This window comes from Taudactylus pleione, unplaced genomic scaffold (assembly GCF_031769625.1).
Source record: "Taudactylus pleione unplaced genomic scaffold, aTauple2 ptg000073l, whole genome shotgun sequence".
Classification (NCBI taxonomy): domain Eukaryota; kingdom Metazoa; phylum Chordata; class Amphibia; order Anura; family Myobatrachidae; genus Taudactylus; species Taudactylus pleione.
Window position 1 is genome coordinate 3,348,099 of NW_028284475.1, and position 27,418 is coordinate 3,375,516.

Genomic DNA, 27,418 nt, shown 5'->3' on the forward strand with positions numbered 1-27,418 from the left:
CCTAAAATTACGGAGAACAAAACGAGTAGGGTTCCACCGTAATTTAAGAACCAGCACCTGGCTGCAGGGCCAGTGCTGATATTAAATATAGGGGGGAAAAAACTTAACCCTTACAACACAGTAGCCATTCATAGACATACACAAATCTCACTGATTTGTGTATGATGGAATGCAACTCGCAGCTCTGGAGTTGGTGCATTTAAAACTTCTTTTGAGTCCCCGATTTGAGTGTAAAATGGCCGAATTGAGCAAAACGAATAATGGTAAATTCCCGATTTAGGCACAAAAGAGTGAAAAGTATTTCCGAATAGAGGCGATAGTGATATCATTTCAATTGCAAAAAACAGATGAATTAGAGGCATTAAACCACCCGATTTTCAACAGCAAAACTAACACAAATCACCCAACTTTACTGATAGTAAATTCACAATTTGCAAAAAAGTGATGTTTTCACCCAAGAATGCAAATCGGGACCAAATCGAATCTTAGTAAATTTAACCCCATGATTCTATTCTATTGTATGCCATATTGGGAATTTAGTACTGCAGTAGTAGCAGAGATTGTGTAACTTCTTCCTCAGGAGTGCACATCCCATGTCACAGTGGTACATTTTTACATTTAGCTGTAGGAAGTATCATGCGGTGAAGGAGGTTTCATCCTAAAAGAAATTAAATATAGACGTAATGCAAAACAAAATGTAATATTATGAACTATAAACATTAGTGATCTTACTTATAGAGGAGCGATAAACATCGCCATCTAGGGGCACATTTACAGACTGACAGGTTTTCAAAGTGGACTATGATAGACGGCATTTTATCCAACAGGGAGATTTATACAGCCCCCAGGCGATGGCAAGTAAGGACGGTCAGCAGAGTTCCCAATAATACTCCAAAAATGTGTATGTAATTATACTACGGGGGGGGGTTTGTCTTTTTTAGAGGAGTAAATGGGAAAAAGAATGATTAGACGGAAAACCGACCCAACAGGGAGCACCTACCCTATCTTATTATACTGTAACAAGCTGATACTATCTATGGGTTGTGTGTCCTACAATACAATAAATATCCAGGGCGCTTAAGAACTTTAATGTGCACCTTTCTTAGAGTTGGAAAGATGGAGTTTTCCTATAAACCAAGACATCCTGGTTTCCTCTGCACTGCTGTTGTTCCTCTACATCAGGGGTCAGGGAACTTTTTTACCTTTTATCCCTAAATATATTTAGATACGCCGACGTTACCCACTTGATTTGAAAAGAAGGAAATCATATAGTAGTGCCCCCATAGTTATGCCTCTGTAGTAGTGCCCCCATATAATGCCCCTGTAGTAGTGCCCCTATACAATGCCCCTGTAGTAGTGCCCCTATACAATGCCCCTGTAGTAGTGCCCCCATATAATGCCCCTGTAGTAGTGCCCCCATATAATGCCCCTGTAGTGCCGCTTGTACAAAAAAACCCACTTACCTTAATCCCCGCTCCTGCATCCGCCACCGTCCTGTCCGCCCGGCTGCTCCTCGGAACTATGGGAGAGACGTCATGAGTGCGCATGGAGAGAGGCGGAAGCTGGAGGTCAGAAGAGAACTCCAGCCTCCGGCTAACGCGGCGCTGCAGGGAAGGAGCCGGGTGCCCGCTGGTAATAACATCTCAGCAGGCGTCCGGCTTAGAGCCTCCCTGCGGCACAGCCGTGCATGCATATGAATCATTCTATATTATACTATATGATTCATATGCATGCCTGGCTGTCCGTCCATTACCCCCAGGAATTTCAATTTTACCCCATGTGGGGTAATTTAGCCGTTCCCCAACCACTGTTCTACATTGTACACGGCATGTGTGAGACATTATGGGCAGAGGCGGCCATAGGATGAGCTTCTTAGTGGAATTAGGGAAGTTGCTGTAATTACAGAAGACAAATCTCACTTACCCCCATTTACATGCTGCAGTGGCTCAGACTCCAGCTAAACTTGCGCTAGATCAGGCTTTCCCGACTCTACCGGCTGCTGTGAGGATAATTGCTGGGACAGCTTCATTTTTTCACTATTATCTCCCTATAGCAGGACACATCACGTATGAAATATATTAGCTTCAAGCATTTTTTAAATGTATTTGTAGATGTAAAAAAAAAAGTAGGATTTTTTTTTTTAAACCACCAACATCACTCTAATAAAAAATATTTGCTTTTCCTCAGTTATTTGTGCAGACCGTTACCTAGGGGACCTGCAGGAGTGATCGTTACCTAGGGGACCTGCAGGAGTGACTGTTACCTAGGGGACCTGCAGGAGTGATCGTTACCTAGGGGACCTGCAGGAGTGACCATTACCTAGGGGACCCGCAGGAGTGACTGTTACCTAGGGGACCTGCAGGAGTGACCGTTACCTAGGGGACCTGCAGGAGTGACCGTTACCACACACTGGGCTGGAAATTTTTTGATACAGAACAACAATGTATTTTTCTCTGCGCGTGCATCTGAGTCACATCGCACATGCTTGCCAATTATACGCGTACAGAGTCACAGTAGAAATGTAGACGCACGGCAGCAGAAATGTAAGGGGCGTTCCTGTGCCGTGACTGGGAGGTAATGGGGGGAGCTAAAGAGACGCATGAAGATGTTGTGTCCTACGGGAGTGTTGCAGGCGTAACACTGAAAGTGGTTGCGTACAAAGATGCAGAACTGCGCACATAGGAGGCCATACTCAGACAGAGAAATTGCACCAATGGTGGCGTCTACGTACTGTATGCTGACAGTGGGTGTTTCAGCCCTTGCACATCCGGACCTTGTACACCAGGGAAGGGCTTAGTAGTGGCATCAGCATAAAGGAGCAGACGTAACCATTGTTGGATTGGGGCATTAAGGGCTCCCCAGTATAATGCCGCTGAACTTCCCGGCTCTCTAGCTCAGTCACTCACAGCTCCTCCCCATCCATTCCCACTAGCACCCAGGAACTCAGTCACTCACAGCTCCTCCCCATCCATTCCCACTAGCACCCAGGACCTCGTCACTCACAGCTCCTCAATGTCCATTCCCACTAGCACCCAGGACCTCGTCACTCACAGCTCCTCAATGTCCATTCCCACTAGCACCCAGGAACTCAGTCACTCACAGCTCCTCCCCATCCATTCCCACTAGCACCCAGGACCTCGTCACTCACAGCTCCTCAATGTCCATTCCCACTAGCACCCAGGAACTCAGTCACTCACAGCTCCTCCCCATCCATTCCCACTAGCATCCAGGAACTCGTCACTCACAGCTCCTCAATGTCCATTCCCACTAGCACCCAGGAACTCAGTCACTCACAGCTCCTCCACGTCCATTCCCACTAGCACCCAGGAACTCAGTCACTCACAGCTCCTCCCCATCCATTCCCACTAGCACCCAGGACCTCGTCACTCACAGCTCCTCAATGTCCATTCCCACTAGCACCCAGGAACTCAGTCACTCAGAGCTCCTCCACGTCCATTCCCACTAGCACCCAGGAACTCAGTCACTCACAGCTCCTCCACGTCCATTCCCACTAGCACCCAGGAACTCAGTCACTCACAGCTCCTCCACGTCCATTCCCACTAGCACCCAGAAACTCAGTCACTCACAGCTCCTCCACGTCCATTCCCACTAGGACCGAGGAACTCAGTCACTCACAGCTCCTCCACGTCCATTCCCACTAGCACCCAGGAACTCCGTTTCGGGCCTATCACCATCTCATCCCCGCTACGCTCTGTACACTTAACTGTTTGCTTGTATGTACTTCTCAGCTTTCTGTCTCTTGTACTGACCCCTCTTTCCCAGTGCCTACTGGGAAATGTAGTCACATTCCATGTGGGTCTCCTGTAATATGCCATCAGTTGAAGTGGTACCTTGCGTTAGCCAGGGTATCACACATGGGCCCTGGGGCTAGTTGGGAAATTTTGGGTGGGGGCAAGCACACCATAGTGGCCCATCTTGTAAAGTGGTTTTAAGTACCAAGTATATGAGGACAGTCTGTCTTTAACTGTATTCCGTGGATGGCTCAGCTGTATACCAGTGCACCTACGGATCTTTAGCTATTTTGGAACTAGAAATGCCAGCTTGCCCTCCGGTAGGACATTCTGTGTTTTGTAGTTCCACAATACTGTAGAGCCATAGGGGCTGATAAATGTAGAGTGTCACTGACTGAGAGCCTCCTTACCTTGCAGCTTGTATTCTGGCCTTGCCGCTTCTCCTTCGTAGGTTCTTCAAAGTAGCACAGGGCAGCGACACCCATCCCCATGTACCGCTTGTTATGCTACATAAAGGAAATAAGTACATTATGTATTAGAGAATGTACTTTTTCAGCCCTTTGTGTAAAACCTTTGTCGATTACAGTTAGATTACATTATATATCACATGTGAATATTTAAAAGTGCACCACCCGTTTTTTCCGAGTGACCTACTAATTCCTTCCATCTATCCCCTGTGTGTGCATCAGTGGCTGTATCTCCTTTCTTGCACACAAATAGCAAGTTTTAGCATATCGCGCATGCGCGGAAGCGAGTTTATGTATTGCTGCATATCACAGGTGTGTCCTCGCACATCTTTGCTGCAGTCACGCCAAACAGCCCCTCTCGGCGAGCCTGGTCCCATGAGACTCTGCTAGCACTGGATGTCTTTTGTGCGGCGAAAATGTGTCTATGACTATGCTAATTAATTTGATATGTGACACTTGTATATCTGTGTGCGACTTAAGGGTATATTTACTAAAGTGAGAGTTAGTAAGCTGGCTGCGGCGGCTGTACGGAACGGTGGCTGCGGGTGCATCAGACTCAGAGCCAGGTGCTCAGACTTCTGCACAGTGACCCCTTCCGCTCCCTCACCTGTCTGCACACCTAGGGGCTCTTACAGTCTGTGGAGGTGTCAGTATGCCCCATGTTGGGTGCCAAATCAAGTGCTTATATCTGCACAGTGCGTGCATTAATTATATCTGGTCCAGCGTTATTATCCACATGTATAATACATCACTTGTGCATTATATAATGGTTTTATCTCATGCTCACAGAGATAAAAAGCACTGACACTAATATAAATAGAGAGACATTGGAAATAACAGTGATAACATAATACGTACCCTGTGATGTTTGCGATACAGCACCATCACCATCACTATCACCAGCAGTATACCTATCACCAGCACAAGTACCACAGGAGATATCCAGTCTATATTACCACCTGATATAAGAGAATGCAGAACACAGACATTTGCAATGAACAACAGCCCAGCAGAGGAATGTAAAATAAAAAAAACACAGATACAAACATAAACGTATCTACCTCTCAGGCACACCACATACAGGTACAGCCGGACCAACCGAAATACTCCACCGGTCTCCCTACATAAGCCATAATAACCAAAGTGTCTCCTGTGCTGCAAATGTTCCACAATGTAGTCCCCACAAATTTGTTAATTAAAGAGGGTGATTTCACTCCAATCGGCAGATGTGTCCTCATACTGTACATCTAAACTCAATACGTCACGCAGCGCGACTCGCCTGGCGTGAGTGAGCCGCAACGGTCTGTGCAACTCTACTAGCGTCGGGTGTCTATCTTCACTGAAAATGCATTAATCAGTGCAGCCTCCTATATACAGACACAGGAGCACACAGATATACAGGTGTCACATATCACATTACTCAGCACAGTCTCCCATATACAGACTCAGGAGCACACAGATATACAGGTGTCACATATCACATTACTCAGCGCAGTCTCCCATATACAGACTCAGGAGCACACAGATATACAGGTGTCACATATCACATTACTCAGCGCAGTCTCCTATATACAGACTCAGGAGCACACAGATATACAGGTGTCACATATCACATTACTCAGCGCAGTCTCCTATATACAGACTCAGGAGCACACAGATATACAGGTGTCACATATCACATTACTCAGCAGTCTCCTATATACAGACTCAGGAGCACACAGATATACAGGTGTCACATCCCATTACTCAGCGCAGTCTCCTATATACAGACTCAGGAGCACACAGATATACAGGTGTCACCTATCACATTACTCAGCGCAGTCTCCCATATACAGACTCAGGAGCACACAGATATACAGGTGTCACACATCACATTACTCAGCGCAGTCTCCATATACAGACTCAGGAGCACACAGATATACAGGTGTCACATATCACATTACTCAGTGTAGTCTCCCATATACAGACTCAGGAGCACACAGATATACAGGTGTCACACATCACATTACTCAGCGCAGTCTCCCATATACAGACTCAGGAGCACACAGATATACAGGTGTCATATCACATTACTCAGCACAGTCTCCCATATACAGACTCAGGAGCACACAGATATACAGGTGTCACATATCACAATACTCAGCACAGTCTCCCATATACAGACTCAGGAGCACACAGATATACAGGTGTCACCTATCACATTACTCAGCGCAGTCTCCTATATACAGACTCAGGAGCACACAGGTATACAGGTGTCACATCCCATTACTCAGCACAGTCTCCCATATACAGACTCAGGAGCACACAGATATACAGGTGTCACATATCACATTACTCAGCGCAGTCTCCTATATACAGACTCAGGAGCACACAGATATACAGGTGTCAAATTACTCAGCGCAGTCTCCTATATACAGACTCAGGAGCACACAGATATACAGGTGTCACATATCACATTACTCAGCACAGTCTCCTATATACAGACTCAGGAGCACACAGATCTACAGGTGTCACATATCACATTACTCAGCACAGTCTCCCATATACAGACTCAGGAGCACACAGATATACAGGTGTCACATATCACATTACTCAGCACAGTCTCCCATATACAGACTCAGGAGCACACAGATATACAGGTATCACATATCACATTACTCAGCACAGTCTCCTATATACAGACTCAGGAGCACACAGATATACAGGTGTCACATATCACATTACTCAGCACAGTCTCCATATACAGACTCAGGAGCACACAGATATACAGGTGTCACATATCCCATTACTCAGCGCAGTCTCCATATACAGACTCAGGAGCACACAGATATACAGGTGTCACATATCACATTACTCAGCGCAGTCTCCCATATACAGACTCAGGAGCACACAGGTATACAGGTGTCACATCCCATTACTCAGCGCAGTCTCCCATATACAGACTCAGGAGCACACAGGTATACAGGTGTCACATCCCATTACTCAGCGCAGTCTCCATATACAGACTCAGGAGCACACAGATATACAGGTGTCACATATCACATTACTCAGCACAGTCTCCTATATACAGACTCAGGAGCACACATATATACAGGTGTCACATATCACATTACTCAGCGCAGTCTCCATATACAGACTCAGGAGCACACAGATATACAGGTGTCACATATCACATTACTCAGCGCAGTCTCCTATATACAGACTCAGGAGCACACAGATATACAGGTGTCACATATCACATTACTCAGCGCAGTCTCCCATATACAGACTCAGGAGCACACAGATATACAGGTGTCACATATCACATTACTCAGCGCAGTCTCCTATATACAGACTCAGGAGCACACAGGTATACAGGTGTCACATCCCATTACTCAGCACAGTCTCCCATATACAGACTCAGGAGCACACAGATATACAGGTGTCACATATCACATTACTCAGCGCAGTCTCCTATATACAGACTCAGGAGCACACAGATATACAGGTGTCACATATCACATTACTCAGCGCAGTCTCCCATATACAGACTCAGGAGCACACAGATATACAGGTGTCACATCCCATTACTCAGCGCAGTCTCCATATACAGACTCAGGAGCACACAGATATACAGGTGTCACATATCACATTACTCAGCACAGTCTCCTATATACAGACTCAGGAGCACACAGATATACAGGTGTCACATTACTCAGCACAGTCTCCCATATACAGACTCAGGAGCACACAGATATACAGGTGTCACATATCCCATTACTCAGCGCAGTCTCCATATACAGACTCAGGAGCACACAGATATACAGGTGTCACATATCACATTACGCAGTCTCCATATACAGACTCAGGAGCACACAGATATACAGGTGTCACATATCCCATTACTCAGCGCAGTCTCCATATACAGACTCAGGAGCACACAGATATACAGGTGTCACATATCACATTACTCAGCACAGTCTCCTATATACAGACTCAGGAGCACACATATATACAGGTGTCACATATCACATTACTCAGCGCAGTCTCCATATACAGACTCAGGAGCACACAGATATACAGGGGTCACATATCACATTACTCAGCGCAGTCTCCTATATACAGACTCAGGAGCACACAGATATACAGGTGTCACACATCACATTACTCAGCACAGTCTCCCATATACAGACTCAGGAGCACACAGATATACAGGTGTCATATCACATTACTCAGCGCAGTCTACCATATACAGACTCAGGAGCACACAGATATACAGGTGTCACATATCACATTACTCAGCACAGTCTCCCATACACAGACTCAGGAGCACACAGATATACAGGTGTCACATATCACATTACTCAGCGCAGTCTCCATATACAGACTCAGGAGCACACAGATATACAGGTGTCACATATCACATTACTCAGCACAGTCTCCCATATACAGACTCAGGAGCACACATATATACAGGTGTCACATTACTAAGCACAGTCTCCCATATACAGACTCAGGAGCACACAGGTATACAGGTGTCACATATCATATTACTCAGCGCAGTCTCCCATATACAGACTCAGGTGCACACAGATATACAGGTATCACATATCACATTACTCAGCGCAGTCTCCCATATACAGACTCAGGAGCACACAGATATACAGGTGTCACACATCACATTACTCAGCGCAGTCTCCTATATACAGACTCAGGAGCACACAGATATACAGGTGTCACATATCACATTACTCAGCACAGTCTCCCATATACAGACTCAGGAGCACACAGATATACAGGTGTCACATATCACATTACTCAGCGCAGTCTCCTATATACAGACTCAGGAGCACACAGATATACAGATGTCACATATCCCATTACTCAGCGCAGTCTCCATATACAGACTCAGGAGCACACAGATATACAGGTGTCACATATCACATTACTCAGCGCAGTCTGCTTTATACAGACTCAGGTGTACACAGATATACAGGTGTCACATATCACATTACTCAGCGCAGTCTCCCATATACAGACTCAGGAGCACACAGATATACAGGTGTCACATATCACATTACTCAGCACAGTCTCCTATATACAGACTCAGGAGCACACAGATATACAGGTGTCACATATCACATTACTCAGCACAGTCTCCCATATACAGACTCAGGAGCACACAGATATACAGGTGTCACATATCACATTACTCAGCGCAGTCTCCATATACAGACTCAGGAGCACACAGATATACAGGTGTCACATATCACATTACTCAGCACAGTCTCCCATATACAGCCTCAGGAGCACACAGATATACAGATGTCACCTATCACATTACTCAGCACAGTCTCCTATATACAGACACAGGAGCACACAGATATACAGGTGTCACATATCACATTACTCAGCACAGTCTCCCATATACAGACTCAGGAGCACACAGCTATACAGGGGTCACATATCACATTACTCAGCACAGTCTCCCATATACAGACAGTGGAAGGTGCTTGTGAACGGGGGAGTGGTGTTGCAAACGCAGGCGTGTCAGGCCGTCATAACGGAGTTTTGTGGGTGTGCATAATTAGCCAAGGTGCGTCACTGTACACGTCACTTGGTTGTATTTTACACTGAACTGCTCGCAGTGCTTGCGGTAGGGTAGAGTCTAACACAAGCGCTGCGATCGCTTCCGATGGTCCACAATGTACCAATGTTAACAGACACTTCCTGGAGATGACGTGCGCTAGTGGGCATCTCAAGACACTCTAAATGGATTCTACATACCTAGCTCGCCAAGACATAGCGGGCATGATTATGCCTTCCTGAGCGAATGCCTGCCATGCTGTCACTTAGCCGAATTTGCATACGCTGGGGGCGAGCAATCGCATCTAGCGAGCGGCTCTGAATCAGGTCCTAAATCTCAATTTATTTTATTATTAGTAAATTGAAGAGTGCTGCCCAGTTGATTGCCTGACATTTTATATAATAATGATATGTGGTCTGTGGACCCTAAGGTTCATCTGTTTATGTACCAAGGAAAAGGATCTGTGCTGGAAATTATTTTAAAACTACTACTTTGAACACATCATTCAACGGGTCGCTAGGTATTGTGCAGGGGGATGTGGCGGGTTCCATCCAAACCTTTCATACCTCCCTCCACCATGTTGTCCTCCCTATTGTGCAGGGGTTGTGGGATTTTATTTTCTCATTCTGTCTTCTAGGACCCCTCCTCTCTGCCCTGCCACCTTGTCTCTTCTCCTCTCTCCTGGGCCCCCTCCTCTCTCCCCTACCACCTTGTCTCCTCTCTCCTGGGACCCCTCCTCTCTGCCCTGCCACCTTGACTCCTCTCTCCCGGGACCCCTCCTCTCTGCCCTGCCACCTTGACTCTTCTCCTCTCTCCTGGGACCCCTCCTCTCTGCCCTGCCACCTTGTCTCTTCTCCTCTCTCCTGGGACCTCTCCTCTCTGCCCTGCCACCTTGTCTCTTCTCCTCTCTCCTGGATCCCCTCCTCTCTACGCTGCCACCTTGTCTCTTCTCCTCTCTCCTGGGCCCCCTCCTCTCTGCCCTGCCACCTTGTCTCCTCTCTTCTCTCCTGGGCCCCCTCCTCTCTGCCCTGCCACCTTGTCTCTTCTCCTCTCTCCTTGGACCCCTCCTCTCTGCCCTGCCACCTTGTCTCTTCTCCCCTCTCCTGGGCCCCCTCCTCTCTGCCCTGCCACCTTGTCTCTTCTCCTCTCTCCTGGGCCCCCTCCTCTCTGCCCTGCCACCTTGTCTCTTCTCCTCTCTCCTGGGCCCCCTCCTCTCTACCCTGCCACCATGTCTCCTCTCTTCTCTCCTGGGAACCCTCCTCTCTGACCTGCCACCTTGTCTCCTCTCTCCTGGGACCCCTCCTCTCTGCCCTGCCACCTGGTCTGCTCTCCTCTCACCTGGGACCCCTCCTCTCTGCCCTGCCACCTTGTCTCTTCTCCTCTCTCCTGGGACCCCTCCTCTCTACGCTGCCACCTTGTCTCTTCTCCTCTCTCCTGGGCCCCCTCCTCTCTGCCCTGCCACCTGGTCTACTCTCCTCTCTCCTAGGACCCCTCCTCTCTGCCCTGACACCTTGTCTCCTCTCCTCTCTCCTAGGACCCCTCCTTCTGCCCTGCCACCTTGTCTCCTCTCTCCTAGGACCCCTCCTTCTGCCCTAACACCTTGTCTCCTCTCCTCTCTCCTAGGACCCCTCCTTCTGCCCTGACACCTTGTCTCTTCTCCTCTCCTTGGACCCCTCCTTCCTGCCCTGCCACCTTGTCTCTTCTCTCTCCTAGGACCCCTCCTCTCTACCCTGCCACCTTGTCTCCTCTCTCTCTCCTAGGACCCCTCCTCTCGTCTCCTCTCTCCTGGGACCCCTCCTCTCTTCCGACACCTTGTCTCTTCTCCTCTCTTTCGTGGAACACAGATGTTTCCTTTCTCCAGGACATCTCCTCATTATTACCTGTCCTGCAGGATTCCCCCAGGACACAGTGGCTGCAGTTTGCATCCGGTGTAACACAGGTGCAGAAGTCTGGGTCATACAGCTCAGTTATAGTGTGAGTGCTGGCTATGCCGCAGGTGAGAGTCACATCTGATCCATCTATAATACAGGACACACTGCAGGGATCCTGAGTGTAGTGCTCATTACGACCTACAATGTTAATAACAGAAATTTTATCTGCATGACAAAAGGGAAACACAGCACATATTAATAATCCCATTCACTGCTAATCAAATCATCAATCACTTTCCAAGTAGCTGTTCACCAAAGCTGGTCTCCATGCAATGGATGAGAGAAACTGCTGAGAATGTTTTATTACTGTGGAGTAAAGTAACTAGTAAATGATTAATTACCATGAAAAACGCAGAAGGTAATATACATATTGGTGGCGTGCTGTATATTTTGTCAGCATTCATCATGTCAACACTGATGAAATGTTGACATGATTAGAATGAAGACAAAATGCCCTGGTGGTCTAGCGGTGACTTACCTGGTACGTCAGCTCCAGTGGTGTATTCCAAGTCCACAGTGACGTCCTGAAGACTTCAAGCAGATCCTGCTGCAGTTCCTGCGTTAAGTACGGCTAACGTCTCACCCTGACCATCCCCTCACACAGCCTAACCCAACCATCTCGTAGCCTAACCCTTCCCATAGTGCCTAACCCTCCCCTCTTATAGCGTAACTCTCCCCTCAAGAAGCCTAACCCTAACCCTTCCCATAGTGTCTAAACCTAACCCTCCCCTCCAGTAGCCCAACCCTAACCCTCCCTCTACTGCCTAACTCTAAACCATAATCCTCCCTAGTGCCAAACCCTAACCTTCCCTCCCACTGCTAAACCCTAACCCTCCCCCTAGTGTCTAACCCAGGGGTTCCCAACCACGGTCCTCAAGGCACACTAACAGTCCAGGTTTTAAGGATAGCCATACTTGAGCACAGGTGACTTAATTAGTACCTCAGTTATTTTGATTTAACCATCTGTGCTTAAGCAGGGGTATCACTAAAACCAGGACTGTTGGTGTGCCTTGAGGACCGAGGTTGGGAATCACTGGCCTAACCTTAACATCCTTTCCCGCAGCCTAACCCTCCCCCTAGTGCCTAACCTTAACCTCCCCTCCTGTAGTCTAACTCTTCCCCTAGTAACTAACCCTAACCTACCATCCCACAGCCTAACCCTCCCCATAGTGCCTAACCCCTTTCTCATAGCCTAACCTTCCACCTAATGCCTAACCCTAACCTACCCACCCGTAGTCTGACCCACCCCTTAGTACCAAGCCCTTTCCTCCCTTCCCATAGCCTAACCCTAACCATCCGCTGCTGGTCATTTCACATGTTGACATTCTACAGATGCTGACATGCTCAATGTCAACATTTCAACAATGCTGACATTATAACTTTGTGGTGTCAACATTATGATTGTCAGCACTGTAAATGCTGACATAATGACTGCATCATTATTGGTTTTGGGTGGAATAACCTAAGTGGATTCTGGTGTTTGGGCGATCCTTGATGTTTTCTCCCTTCCCCCCACTGCTCTATACTCCGCTCCTGCGCACTCCCACTGTAGGAGCATCAACAGAAGCGAGGAGCCTTACTCTTACTGCTCAGGGCTACTCCAACATGCTGCAGATTGGACATGACCAGTGGTGGATGCCCTGAATGCCAGACCCAGGTAAGTAACAAATCAGCACCTGGTTTTAATGAGGATGATCCACAGGTAACTGAATTACAGTAGTCTGTGACTGGTTGGATTTACTCCATTACCTGGTACAGATTTTGGGGAAGTTACTCTATTCATGACCAAGCTGATTGGGCTTATCTTGTCACTTCTGGGTAAAAAAAAACACCTGTTACTGACTCTTTCGACTGCTTTATGGGCAAGAAACTCATTGCCACCACCGCTCCACCGGCACCTGGAACTGCTGGTTCCAACAGGCTCACATACTGACACCTGGAATTGCCTATTTCACCAGTATCCTACAACGGTAACTGGAACTGCTGATTTATGGGTCGGTGTGAGCTCGATGCTACAACAACTCCTGGCTGGTGTTGGCCAATTTCCCCCTGGCCACTTACTAAGTGCTGTGCTTGGTAGCAGGCAGAGGGCTTGAGATTGGAGACACAGGGTTAAACCGCAGGACATCCAGAGAACAATCAAGTGTTTTGTGCTTAACTGTTAGTCCAGGACACAAGCAGATGTAAGTATTAAAGCAAGGCGATGTTTATTAGCTCCAATCTTTAAAAAGGCAGAATAATCCTAATTGAGGGTACTGGGACTATGATCTTAAAAAAACCAGATGATACACACGACACAATGTTGAAGATGGTATATACATTTTAGAGTCCCATCAGCCATTTTTATCCAGTTTTAATACACACGTGTTGGTAAACCAGCTCTCGGCCTCTTTACACCAATTACAGATTAGTTCACACATGTTGTACCTATATGCACTTTTAAAATGTAGAAAATTATGCCTTTCAAAACTGGATCAAACAAGAGCACTCTGTCAATTGTGTTAATTTCTGGAATATTTACAATTTATCCATAGCAACCAACCAGCTTACAGATATCATTTATCTAGTACATTCCATAAAATCATAGAAGCTGATTGGTTGCTATGGATAACTGTCCTCTTTAGTCAGTTTGATGCATCTTATATCCCTTTCGATGCTGCAGCGCTGGGCAAAAAGTCTTATATATATATATTATATCTCATGAACACATTTCCCAACATTTTAGTTATTTTAAAATTATCTTTCTCCAGTCTTATCAGTTACAAAACACTTTTCCGGTGCCACAGCTAAATGCAACAGGTATTATAAAAGGACGCATTACATCATGACATTCAGTCCACATTAAGTGCATGGCGCCGTCATTTCTCCATAACGGCACCTAGCGTGAAAGTTTAAGCAGTAGTGGACATTTTAGCTGGATGGTTCGGGTCCTTGGCTTGTTTTGAACACAATTCTCTAAGTGAAGTAAGTGTAATACATACATAAAAAAAAAGCAAACAGCTATATAAATCTATACCAAAAGGGCGTGCAAGTCCAATAACAAAATAAATATAGGGGCTTAATAACACCGTAGAGTGGGGCTGATTCCTGATGGTTGAATGCCACCGGTCTGCGATCCCACACGCGGTCAGTGATTGACAGTCTGCTGCTGTTTCTGGGCGACGACAGCCTCATTTTCTTAAAACCCCAAAATGGGCATTACTGGGTGGTGGACACGGGTACAATGCAGTAAGTAACAAATGTGGACACATTCTTGGGTCGACATTATGCTGTCGCAATTTTGACTGTCAGGGGAAGGCTCGACATATCATACCACATCCAGGGAAACTCCTTTATTAATATTCATGGATGTTGTGGAATCGGATCAAACTATCTCATAGACAGGGATCCCCTGTATGACATGAGAGAGAGCTCAGCGTCTGTGTTGGTTATTACTGTTAATTAGTTTTCATCCATATTCAATCTGCACCTGTCACAGGATACGTTCTGATGGTGACAGACGCACCAGGCGGTATTACAGCGTGATTGGACGCTGAAAGTGGGCGTCTCAGTCCTTGCACATTACACCAGTAGAGGGCATTGTAGCAGCATCGCAATAAAGCCGCAGACATGCGACTGCAAACAGACACAGCTGTGGCCACGTCTACATGTGATCGGGCCCTAGATGTCGCCTTCTCCCTATGTCATAGGAGCTGGACACAACTCTCAGACATGCTTTCTACATCCCTCTTACACAGTACTTAGTGGATTGTGTGTGCAGGGAAAATGGGGATGTAGATATGATCGCGGCGGCCGGGATACTGGCGCGCAGAATAGCACCACCGGAATCCCACCAGTCAGAATCCGGATGAAGAACGTGTTACTTTATACCCCTTTGGGCAGTGGATGTACAGTAATCCTACTCTGCACCTCATTGCATGTGTGAGTGCATAAGTGTTTGTACAGTATCACTCCTTCATAGATCTGTGTACACAAAATAATTTGGGTGTGTATTATCAATAACCCCTCGCACCGGGCGGGTCATCAAGCACGATGTATTATTCCATATGAATATAGGGCCTGATTCAGAGCCGTTCGCTATTTGCGGTCGTTCGTTCAAAAACAAGGGGTGGCTATTCAAATGATTCCTTCGCAAATTGCAGTCTGTTCACACCTCTAAGTCTGAACGAGCGAGCAAAACATACGCTCGTTTATTTGTTCAAAACGCCCCCTGGCCGCTAGCACCATACGTCATGTCCGCTATTTATTAGATTAATCGAGTACATCGTACAGCGTATGAACTGCTCGCTATTCTTGTGGTTGGTTTTTGCTACCACAATTTTGCGAGCAGTTCTGGCTATAAAATAACCCAGTGACGTGGTCAATGACGCTGCTGTATTAATTATGCACACCCATAATACGCCCGTTTTGACCTTTAAGCACGCCTGCGTTCTGATCTCCACTCCCCGTTTTCAAGCACCTTCCCCTGTTACCACCCACATACGCCTCATTCTGTCACTCAAAATAGCAGGCATTCGCTATTTAGCGTACAAACGATTTTCGGCCGCACTGACTGGTTCGTGCATGCGTATAACGATCCGTACGCATGCGCAGATGTGCGAACATCGCTCGGAACGAGCGTACTGCCGCTAGCGAGTGGCTCTGAATGAGGGCCATAATTATTTCCTACAAACCAACATGAATACATAATTCCGGCTATGTTTAAATACATTGATGTCAATGTATGAATACACAAGACTGTGACTGTTGTTAAGATTATCTCACATTAATATGAGCGTGTTGTGTCCTCACGCAGGGTCCAATTATTGTATAAAATATACTGAGTGTTCCATTCATGTAGAATTTATTTTGAATATTGATTATAATAAGTCACCTGAAATGCTGAGATTGTACATTACACCATAGGGTTCCCCATCTGATGGGAGTACGCTCGCTCTGTAGAGTCCTTGGTCTTCCGGTGTTACATTAGATATGATTAGTGACCCATCAGTAGAACCGCGCAGTCTTCCTGTATAACGATCATCCCGAATATCAACCTCTCCATCTGGTGTTGTTGTAACAAAGTGATTCCCTCCAGGTCTGATCCACCAGATTTCATATTTCCCTTGTCCTTTGTATAATACAGGTAGGGTTACACTCTCCCCCTCGGTAGCACTTACCTGTATGATGTCATCAGACGATGAATACGATACCATACCTGTCAATGTAAATATATCATTACTGATACAAAGTCACATTGAAACATGGAGGTTTGCTCATATAGCCCATAATACAATCTGTAGGGTCAATTAAATTAACCGCAAAGGGAGCGAGTTGTCTTTGCACACGGTATTTCCATGCCGCTGCAGGCACTGCAAATCGCATCCTTTGGAGACCGGACTTGCCCATTTTAGAAGAAAGCCCTTAAGGACTGCAAACCAGATTCTGCGAGACTGAAGGTACCATAAATGCAGCATACTGTATGACCTCACAGAGGCCCTGATTCAGAGCCGGACGCTCTGGCAGAGCGCTCGCTCTGAATCAGGGCCGGGCTATTTTTTCTTTAGAACGGCCTCCTAGCCACTCGCATAGCTGTGGGTGACCACCCACAGCTATAGCGAGCGGCCAGGAAGATGGTTGCGATGGTCAAGACCATCGCGACCATCGGGCTTGCGACGAGACACCTCTGTTTGGGCAGCCTCTCCCCCGGCCCACCCACCAAACGGGGCGTGCTGTCACTCAACATCGACAGCACGCTCCTTCGGTACGAGACCAGGAGAGACGGTTTGGCCATCGCTATCCGGGTCTCGCGCATGCGCAGAACGGAGCCGGCTCCGTCGTGCGCATGCGCACTGGGCCACCATCGACCCGCTTGCGAGCGCATAGCGCTCGCGAGCGGGTCTGAATCAGGCCCAGAGTCCTCTTTCAACTGACATGTACAGTGTATAGGTTACAGGTAAGATGATAAATCCAATATATATATATATATATATATATATATTTAATAACAACCATTCTCTTTAACCTGTTGTTGGTGTCATTTCCAAACCGGAAGTATGTGCAGAAGCGGGGAAATTTATCTTTGACAAATGTAAATATTTCTTCACTTATGGAACCGCTATGCACATATATAGCAGCTCCTGTTTCGCTTTGATGTTAGCAGTACCGTAACGGGGCTCAACTGCACCGTGTGCCGCCCCTGCCCCAAGCGCCTGACGTCATTACATCACACAGAGAGGGCAGAGCCACCAGCACCGGTAAGTGCAGCACCCGCACCCACACCTGCCAATGTGAGAAGTACTCATGGGGTGAGGACTGATAGAGACATGTCTGTGACAGGCAGCCGGGCGGCCAATCATATCACCTGTCATTGCAGGGAAGTAGCTGGTAAAATAATTAACATTTCCCACTCACTTCCCTAGTTGTGAGCCACTGCTTCTATACCAGGTAGTGCGCACGCACGCACGCACACGCACACTATTTAAACAGCGATGTCTTGGATATAATATGTAGGTAGAACAGATATATAATAATATCCATTACTAAATCCACAAGAACAGATAGATGTAGATCAGTACAGCGATATGACGTGGCATAGAGTTACTCACAAGTCTGAAGACAAGCGATGATGATGATGCCGCAGTACAGATTATTCATCTTCTCCTACTGTTTGCACCAGCTGACTGGAAAAGAAAGATTCTTGGTTAGTTCAGAAAAACAATTTTATTTACTTATTTTGGTACAAGACCAGTTTCACTTCCCTTATGGTATTCGTTTATGATGCCGGCGGTCACAATGCCGACCGCCGGCGTCCTGACTACAGAATCCCGGCAAGGGTTAACTAACCTACGCAGGGAGACCGGCGCCCGGCATGCATCCCAATCGAAGGGATGCCGGGAGCCGAGGTTTAGGGGACTTAGGGTTAGGCATCCCCCCGGGAGGTTAGAGTTAGGCTAGGGGGAGGGAGGGTTAGGGTTAGGCACCCCCCTTAGGTTTTAGGTTTAGGCGGCGGGAAAAGGGGGGGTTAGGTTTAGGCACTTAGAGGGGGGATTAGGGTTAGGCACTGGGGGGGGGGGGGGAGGTTAGAGATAGCCACCCTAAAGCAGGGTTAGGGGGTAGAGTTAGGTTAGTAAGTACTTACCTTCTAGACGATCGGGATTTCCTTCCATGTTGGGCTAGCGCTGCCGGGATTTGAACCATGCGGCCGGTGGTGTATCATACCGAATCCTTCCCTTTTATATGTTTTATCTCACAGTGGTGATATTATTATATTGCACTAGGAGGCGCCCTTGCTTTATTATTTTCATATACATACATGCATCACATATGCATTCACAACCTGCGGCCGTTCTCGATGTTAAACAGTTGTATTTTAACATCGGATGACTATTGCTACCATACAACGGCAGCTGCCACATCAAATGGTGAAACCACTACCAGCAGAAGATAAAAATCGATGGCGTAGAAAATTGAATATTGATGTCTATCCCTACCTAGCGATAGCCATAGAAGGCTGTACTATCGATGGTTGATGTATTCATCACTGATAGAAAAGATTCAATGGTTTGGCTGGGGATGGCTAAGTGCTGCACATGCTTGAACCTCAACTATTGGACTGGGGGGGGAGGGCGCAGATGTTCATAAAAATTGTCCCTCTGCCATCGATGGCGGACAGCTACCCATTGGTCACTGATGGTCAACTCTATCCCTACTCAAGCGTAGGGATGGACATCTGAAGCCCAGCATTGAATGGTCGCCGGGTTTCCAACTTCACCTGCTATCGCACTGCAACTATTCAACGGTTTCGAGACTGTGAGAGCCAATCAGTGTGTAGCCCTGGCCCTGTAGCAGCAGTAGGGATGGCCATCAGGTTGGTTACCATCGATGACTAAATAGAACGTTGCCATCGATGGTAACCAACTATGAAATGGATGACCATCAATGGCTTCACCAACCGATAGTCATCCCAGTTCTATGACTGACTGGCCCATGGGCCAATCAGAACTGGGGGACGTGGCTTCACGGGTATCAGGGGCGGAGCTATACTCCAAGTCCCGGCACCTTGTAAAAAAAAATAAAAAAATATTCAGTTATGTTCTTCCATTGATGGAGGGAAAGCATCTGGTTCTCCCCATCGATGGGGAAAACATTCAACATCGGCCATAAACAATCGATGATCACAAATCGTCGATGGCCATCCCTAAGCAGCAGTCACTCACAGACACACAGACAGCTGCTGGTGCTGTAATGCCGTGTATCCACTTCTTGGCGTTCAATCGCTCATTAATCGTGCACAAATCAGGCAGTTTAATTTTGGAAACAACCAGCGATGCGCGCTCCCGCTGGTCATTTTCGACATCAATCATCGTCTGAACATGCCGGTAATGACAGATTGGCCATGTTCGGGGATGAGGGAGGGTGCCTGCACTGAGTGACATATCGTTCAGTGTAGGCACTACAGGGGATGGGGAGCGACGGTATGATTACAATGTTGTAATCGTATTGTCGTTCCTCTATCTGCTAGTGGATACGCACCTTAAGAGGTTTATTTTCATGTTTATCCAATTTCTCCTTCATGATCCTACATTCGCCCTTCCTTCACCTATCACAAATCTACCTTCTTTTTGTCCTCATGACCCACATCTGAGGACTAAGCGGCCTGGCTGGTAGTGACCCCTCTAATACCTTCTCTAGCCAAGTGATTCTTCCCTGGGAATAACCAGCACCATGACACCTTGAGGGTTATTCAATATGAAGCGTTAACCTCGCCGTCGATAATTTCACCGCACATCAGAGCTTTTGCCGGCGAAAAGTATCGCGCGCGCCCCCGCTTATCCCCGTATTCAATATGAAATCGGCGAAAACGGCAGCCGGCGATACTTGGATTGGCGAAAAAAAAAAGGGAATTTTTTGGAAATAATTATAGGACCCCCTAAAGATGTCCAGACCTCGGGGATCACTATGGGTACCACGTTTTTGTCTGCAGAAGAAAGTCAGGGTTTCTAAATAGCCGCGGCAGGTGTTTTTTCCCGACATTGAAGACGTGATGCAGAAGAGCACTTCGCTTTTTTTTTTCGTTTTTAAAAGTATTCACATAAAATTTGGGGTACTTGAAAATGGGTACTAGCATATTTTTAAGTCCCTAAAGGTAATTTTATAAATTCAGCAAAAATACACCTGCCGCTACTCTGCGCAACAAAAAAAAAAACACCTGCCACATACTTGGGGACCCAACCAGTATTAATTTCGGGGTTTTTTTGTCACCCCAAAATTATTATTTTTTTGTTTTGTGGTGTCCCGATTTTTTTTTTTTTGGAACATTTCGTTTTAAGGGGACATTCACAAAAGTACAGGCTATTTTTTATAAGCCTGCAACCCTAAACCCCAAATCTAAACTTTAGTTCACTTGCTATAGTTAATTTAAAAATTATCCCTGTTTTTTAAAATGACCCTTGACCCCATTTAGGAAAAAAAATGGAATTTTCGGGAAATATGCCTGGGATGTCCAGACATGGGGGATCACCATGGGTACCCCTGTTTTTGCCTGCAAAAGAAAGTGGGGTTTTTAAATAGCTTTTTTTCTGCTGCGGCTATTAGAAATCCCGACTTCCTTCAGTAGTTAAAAATGGGGGTACCCATAGTGATCCCCCATGTCTACACATCTGTAGGGGGGTCCCTAGAATATTTCCCGAAAATTCCCATTTTTTGTAACCTGTTAAAAAAAGTTGTAAAAATGAAAAAAAAAAAAATTACATAAGGTCCCCCCCCCCCCAAAAGCCAAACCAGCCCCAGGCTTGCTAGCCAGTGGTGGTTTCTAAAAATACAGGGCCCAAAATGTGTAGGGTTCCACTGTATTTTAGAAATCAACACCAGGCTGCAGGGACTAGTGCTGGTTTTAAATATAGGGGGCAAAAAAGACTTGAGGTACCCCCTATATTTAAGACCAGCACCAGACCCAACCGACCGGGGTGTAATGCCACATCCTGAAGACCCAATCACCGGGGCTCCAGGTCCAAAGCATTACACCCCAAGTTGGTCAGCGCAAGCCGGTGATCTCGGGGGAGTTGGGGACCCCCAAAAAAAGGGTCCCCACTCTCCCGAGCACCACAGGCTTACGCTGAAGCCTGGGGCACATCCCCATACCCCTGGAGCGGTGGGTATGGGGTTAATAGGGGGGCCAAATAATGTAACACTATTGTACTTTACAGTGGAACTACAAGTGCCAGCATGCCTGCCATTTTGCATTTGTGGAACTACAAGTGCCAGAAGACATGCGGCACTTTAATTTCACTGTAAAATAAATAGTTAAAAAAGACAAAACACACACACCGTGACAGTATAACTTTATTACACACACCTACCCATTGACACATACTTACGGTACCTATGCCAGATGAATCTGTCCCCTTCTCCAGTAGGATTTCCCAAAAATATGGCTCTGCAAATATAAAAATCATACTCACCTATATCCTGGCGCTGGTCTCCGCAGTAATCCACGTAGGCAGGTGCTTAAATGCAGCTTTGAATGAGGTGCTTTTAGAAGTTTTTTTTTGGCAAAACAACTATGGGCATCAAATTTGGGGTACTTGAAAATGGGGTTCAGCATATTTTAAAGTTGCTAAAGTGTCTTAAAAAAATCTTGAAAAACCCACCTGCCGCAAACTCCTGCAAAAAAACACTTGGGGTATACTTGGGGACCCCCCCAGAGTAAAGTTCGCTATTGTTTAAGTTTGTAGCCCACCTTTTTTTCTTTTGCCCCCTTTTTCAAAGTAAATTTTTGGGGTGCCCTTCATTTTTCTTTTTTTTTCTTTTTTTGACACAGTTTATCTTTGGGGACTGTCTGAAGGTTGCAGGGTGGTTTCCGAAATGTTGCACCCAAAAACCCCAATTCAGCACCGGCGAAAAGTTTCCAAATTGAATACAGTGTAAAAGTAAAAACAGCGAAAATGACGTCATCCAAGCGAAAACATCGCAGAAACGGAGTTTTCGCTCCATATTGAATACCCCAATTTGTGTTTTATTAAGTATATTTTATACATGTCATCCAATCTAGTGGACACAGAGTTAGATTGGGATGTAAACGGCACTGGGCCCGATTCAGACCCGGTCGCTAGGCTGCGTTCGTTCGTAGCCGGACGATTTTACCTTTCTGCGCATGCATTGCAGTGTGCGTGCGCGAGCCAGTCATAGCGATCGGGAAGCGATCGTTCGAAGCACACAGACTGGCCGCTTCTTTGAGTGACAGAAAGTGCCGTTTGTGGGTGGTGACAGGGGCTGGTGTTTGAAAACGGGGGAGTGGATGTGCGAACGCAGGCATGTCAGTGTGTTCTAACGGCACACGTCACCTGGTTGTATTTCAGCCTGCAGCGATCGCCGTGCTTGCGGAAGGGTAGGGTCTGCTTCAAGGGCTGCGAGCAGCTCCGATGGCTCTCGATGTTACTGATAAAGCATACACTTCCTGGAGATGACGTGTGCTGTGAAGGGAAAGGTGGGGTCTTTAGACCGGCGTGTGATCGCTCTGCTGTCGTGTCGTGCGCATGCGCGAGACCCGGCTAGCGACGGGCGCTCCGTCGCTAGGGGTCTCGTAGCAGACGGGGCGAGCTGTCGACGTTGAGCGACAGCTCGCCCCGTTTGCTGGGCAGGCCCGGCCAAACGGAGGCGTTCCAGTCGGAACGCCTGCCGTTTGGGGGCGGCCCCACTGACTTCATTGATGATGTCATTGGGGAACTTCCTGCTCAAACAGAGCAGGAAGTTCCCTGGGGCTTACGAGAGCCCAGACCCAACCTTAGGGAATGGTCGTAAGCCCCGATGGTCGCGATGGTGATGACCATCGCGACCATCACCCTGGTCGGTCGCTAGAGCTGTGGGTGGTAACCCACAGCCTAGCGATCGACCAGGAGACGGCACTTAAAAAATTAAGCGGTCGCCCTCATTCAGAGCGATCGCTTGCAGCAAGCGATCGACTCTGAACGAGGTCCTAAGTCTTGGAGAGAGATAAAGTACCAAACAATCGGCTCCTGTCATTTTTCAAACACAGCCTGTAACATGACAGTTAGGAGCTGATACTTTACCTCTCTCCAAGCTTTGATACATGATTTCCCCCACTGTCCCTGGGGGGTTACAGAGGCGCTGACTCAGTCCCCACACACCGATTATTATTAGCAGCCTCATGCAATCGTCCCCAACACTGCCAGAGGATCAGTTCCTAGCCCTGAAGGGGAAGTATACCAGGGTGGCAGTGCCAGAGGATCAGTTCCTAGCCCTGAAGGGGAAGTATACCAGGGTGGCAGTGCCAGAGGATCAGTTCCTAGCCCTGAAGGGGAAGTATACCAGGGTGGCAGTGCCAGAGGATCAGTTCCTAGCCCTGAAGGGGAAGTATACCAGGGTGGCAGTGCCAGCAAGGGCGCAGGCAGTTATTAGGGTGTGCGCCGCCGGGGGAGTTACACACAGCCAGCGACTGTCCGGAGTTCGCTCCTTATACTATAGAGTGGGGGAAGGGGGGGTAACACTCACCTTTATTAGTCTGTTCTGTCCTTCTGTCTGTCCTGTCCGGGAGTAATTAGGGGGCGGAAGCCTTGATGACAGCATTCATATATTTAGTTTCGGTTTTATCTTAGTGCATTGCTCAGGGCGGAGCGCAGAGCACAAGGGAGGGATATATAGTAATATGTACGGAAGTACCCTCCTGTGTTTGCAACAACAAAGTAATCAGGGACCCCCATGAGAACTTCCTCCCATGTATTACAGATTATACACACTCCATAGACAATTCTAGTCACTGCCAACATATTACTCCCACAACTCCCACACTTCAGCAAAAGCAAATGATTAGAGGCACAGGAAATTTTACTGCGGCATATGATTGTGATCATCAGGTGCCAATGCATAAAGAATACCCAAACGGCCTCAGGGACGAGACACGTTATGCCACACTGTAGTGACCCCAGTTCACGTTATGCCACACTGTGGTGCCCCCAGTTCATGTTATGCCACACTATCGAGCCCCCAGTTTGCGTTATGCCACTCTGAGGTGCCCCAGTTCATGTTATGCCACACTATCGAGCCCCCAGTTTGCGTTATGCCACTCTGAGGTGCCCCAGTTCACATTATACCACATTGTAGTGCCCTCAGTGCACATGCCACAACATAATGCCCTCAGGGCCTGATTCAGACCCGCTCGCGAGCGGTATGCGCTCGCAAGCGGGTCGATGTTGGCCCAGTGCGCATGCGCGAGACCCGGATAGCAACGGGCAAGCCGTCGCTCCGGGTCTCACTACAAAGGAGGAGTGCTGTCGATGTTGAGTGACAGCACGCTCCCTTTGGTGGGCGTGCCGGGGGCATGGCTGCCCAGACAGAGGCGTTCCCATGTCTAGGGCCGGCACCACTGACATCACAAGTGATGTCAGTGGGAGTGCTTTTGGCTCTGTTAGAGCCAAAAGCACTCTTGGGCTTGCGGCAACGAGACCCTACCGCAAGGGTCTCGACGCAAGCCCGATGGTCTTGACCATCGCGACCATCTTCCTGGCTGCTCGCTATAGCTGTGGGTGGTCACCCACAGCTATACGAGCGGCCAGGTGGCCGCTCTAAAAAAAGAGGAGGACTGCCCTGATTCAGAGCGAGCGCTCTGTCAGATCGTCCGGCTCTGAATCAGGGCCTCAGTTCACATGCCACAACATAATGTCCCCCAGTTTACATTATTTCAAAAGGGACTGTATCACCCTAACAGTAGGGACACCTTTACTTTCTACTTCAGGGTCCATAGGGTATCCACAGGATACCTTGGGGTATAGGTGTGACGTCAGTCATCGGGCACCAAAGAGTTAAGCTTTTCAACCTCCCAGGATGCACTAGGTCCCCCTCCTATACCCCGCCCCCGAGCCAAGGCACCTCAGTTTAGTTTGGTGCCCGGCCGGAGTCGGGTGCACCTGTCGGAGTGGGGGCTAGAAGAGCCCCTGAAGCTTTCTTCTATGCAGCTGTGGCTGCACATCTGGATGTACAGCATGGACAGTCAGTCCTGACGTCCATGCTACACCCCCGCCGGTACCAGAACGCCGCTACCGATCAGGGGATGCTGGTGAGCATCTGGGGTCACAGCTAGCGGTGACCCCAGATGTTCCGGACCATGGCCGGATTGAAGGGGGACAAAGGTAAGCAGCGGGGTCCCGCGGTGGGTCCCTGCTGGTCTCATGGTCCTAAGTCCCCAGGCAGGGGGCTCCCTGGGGACTGGCTGCAGTGTGGAGCCAGGCGATCAACCTGCGCTTCCACTACCCCCTGGGACAGCGGACCGCAGCAGAGCGGTAGCGCTGCGGCGTCCCAGGGGTTAAATGCATGCCAGGGGAGCGCGCCTTCCCTGTCTCACAGCCGGCGCCTCCCCCGCTGCACACAGCCCTCTCTGCACGCTGCCGACTGGTCCTGTGGCAGCGCTCCTCCCCCAGGCCAGCCTTCTCTCTGCTCCTCGGCGGCCATCTTCTCTGAACGCATGGTGAACGCTGCTGGAAGCCTGGACGGAAGCATCGTGGTCTGGGTCCCCCCGCATACCTCTCCTCCGATTTGGGTCAGGTCTGTGTATGCTGCGCTGTGTCCTACCAGACTCTGTGTCTGTGTAGTTGAGTGATCAGCGCTGTTAGTGCAGGAATTGATATTTCTTTGCATTGTATGTGACTGTGCTAGCGCTGCCTGTAACTTTTCTTCTAAACTGTCAGCTTTATTACTATCCCTGTTCTTTCTGCTAAGCCCTTGCGGTGCGGTGCTGCAGGGTGGTCTCTCGCCTATTTAATATATAATTGGTGAGAGGGGTCACATACGTGGTGCCATCATGTCTGAAAGTGATTTTCCCCTCCGGCTACAGTGTACCACGTGTAAAGTACCGTTAGCGGAGGGGGAGGGTAGCGCGGAGGGCCTCTGCCGGCAGTGTTTGTCCATGGCGCGGCCTCTTACGGTTACAGCACCAGTACAGGAGCCGCCCTGGGCTTGTTTCGCTCAGGCGCTTACAGCCTTAGTGGGCCAGTTAGCTCCGCAGCCCGCGTTTACACCGATGGGTTTGTCCCAGCAGTCAGTGGTGTCGTCACCCATGCAGGGTTTGCCACGACAATTGGTGGTACCCCACAGTCTCCCTATTTCCCCGCTCCCGGTTTCTCAGGAGCCAGCGTGGGTTAACTCCCTGACGAGTTCTGTACAGCACTTGTCAGATGTGTTGCAAGGGGAGTCTGTGATGCGGCCACATAAACGGCCGGTGGCGTCTCTGTCGGTTCCTTATGAGGATGACGAGGGGACGTCTGATGATGGGGAGATTTTGGATCCTTACGATCAGGAACCCCTCCATACTAAGGACGCTGATGCTAAGTCCAAAGTATATATTCCTGGACTTATTTGGGCGGTCCGCACAGCCTTGGTGATTGAGGACGAAGTTCCCCCAGCGGCTAAATCTAAGTATGCCTTTTTCAAGGATGTGAAGGGCGATGCCACAGTCTTTCCTCTTTCGGGTCAGTTAGTGGACCATTTAGAGGAGGCGTGGAAACAGCCTGGCAAAAGATACCAGCCGCAGAGGCGCCTGGCGGTGGCTTATCCGTTCGCGGATAATCATTTTGCAAAGTGGGAATCCCCTCCACAGGTGGATTCTCACGTGACCCGTCTTGTCCGTAGTGCCACATTGCCGGTGCCATCCATGTCCTCCCTTAAGGATGCTACGGACCGCAAGGTGGAGATCTGCCTGAAGTCCGCTTA

General features: G+C 48.1%; 1 protein-coding gene across 3 annotated transcripts; it reads right to left on the reverse strand.

Moving 5' to 3' along the window:
- Positions 1-24,312, reverse strand: LOC148532540 (uncharacterized). Of its 3 annotated transcripts, XR_015877712.1 has the most exons (9): positions 24,209-24,312; positions 18,304-18,378; positions 16,590-16,913; positions 11,666-11,854; positions 5,078-5,178; positions 4,163-4,258; positions 1,924-2,047; positions 1,464-1,519; positions 1-658 (listed from the first exon to the last, which is right to left on the reverse strand). XR_015877712.1 is itself a non-coding variant. In XM_088467710.1 (8 exons), the coding sequence occupies exons 2-7, from the start codon at positions 18,350-18,352 to the stop codon at positions 1,958-1,960; spliced, it is 849 nt and encodes a 282-aa protein (XP_088323836.1). In that variant the 5' UTR covers positions 18,353-18,374; positions 24,209-24,312; the 3' UTR covers positions 1-658; positions 1,924-1,957. The 3 variants fall into 3 exon arrangements, 2 of the variants coding, with proteins under 2 accessions (XP_088323836.1, XP_088323835.1); XM_088467710.1 differs by lacking the exon at positions 1,464-1,519 and having other exon boundaries at positions 18,304-18,374; XM_088467709.1 differs by lacking the exon at positions 1,464-1,519.
- Between the last annotated feature and the right edge of the window lie 3,106 nt (positions 24,313-27,418).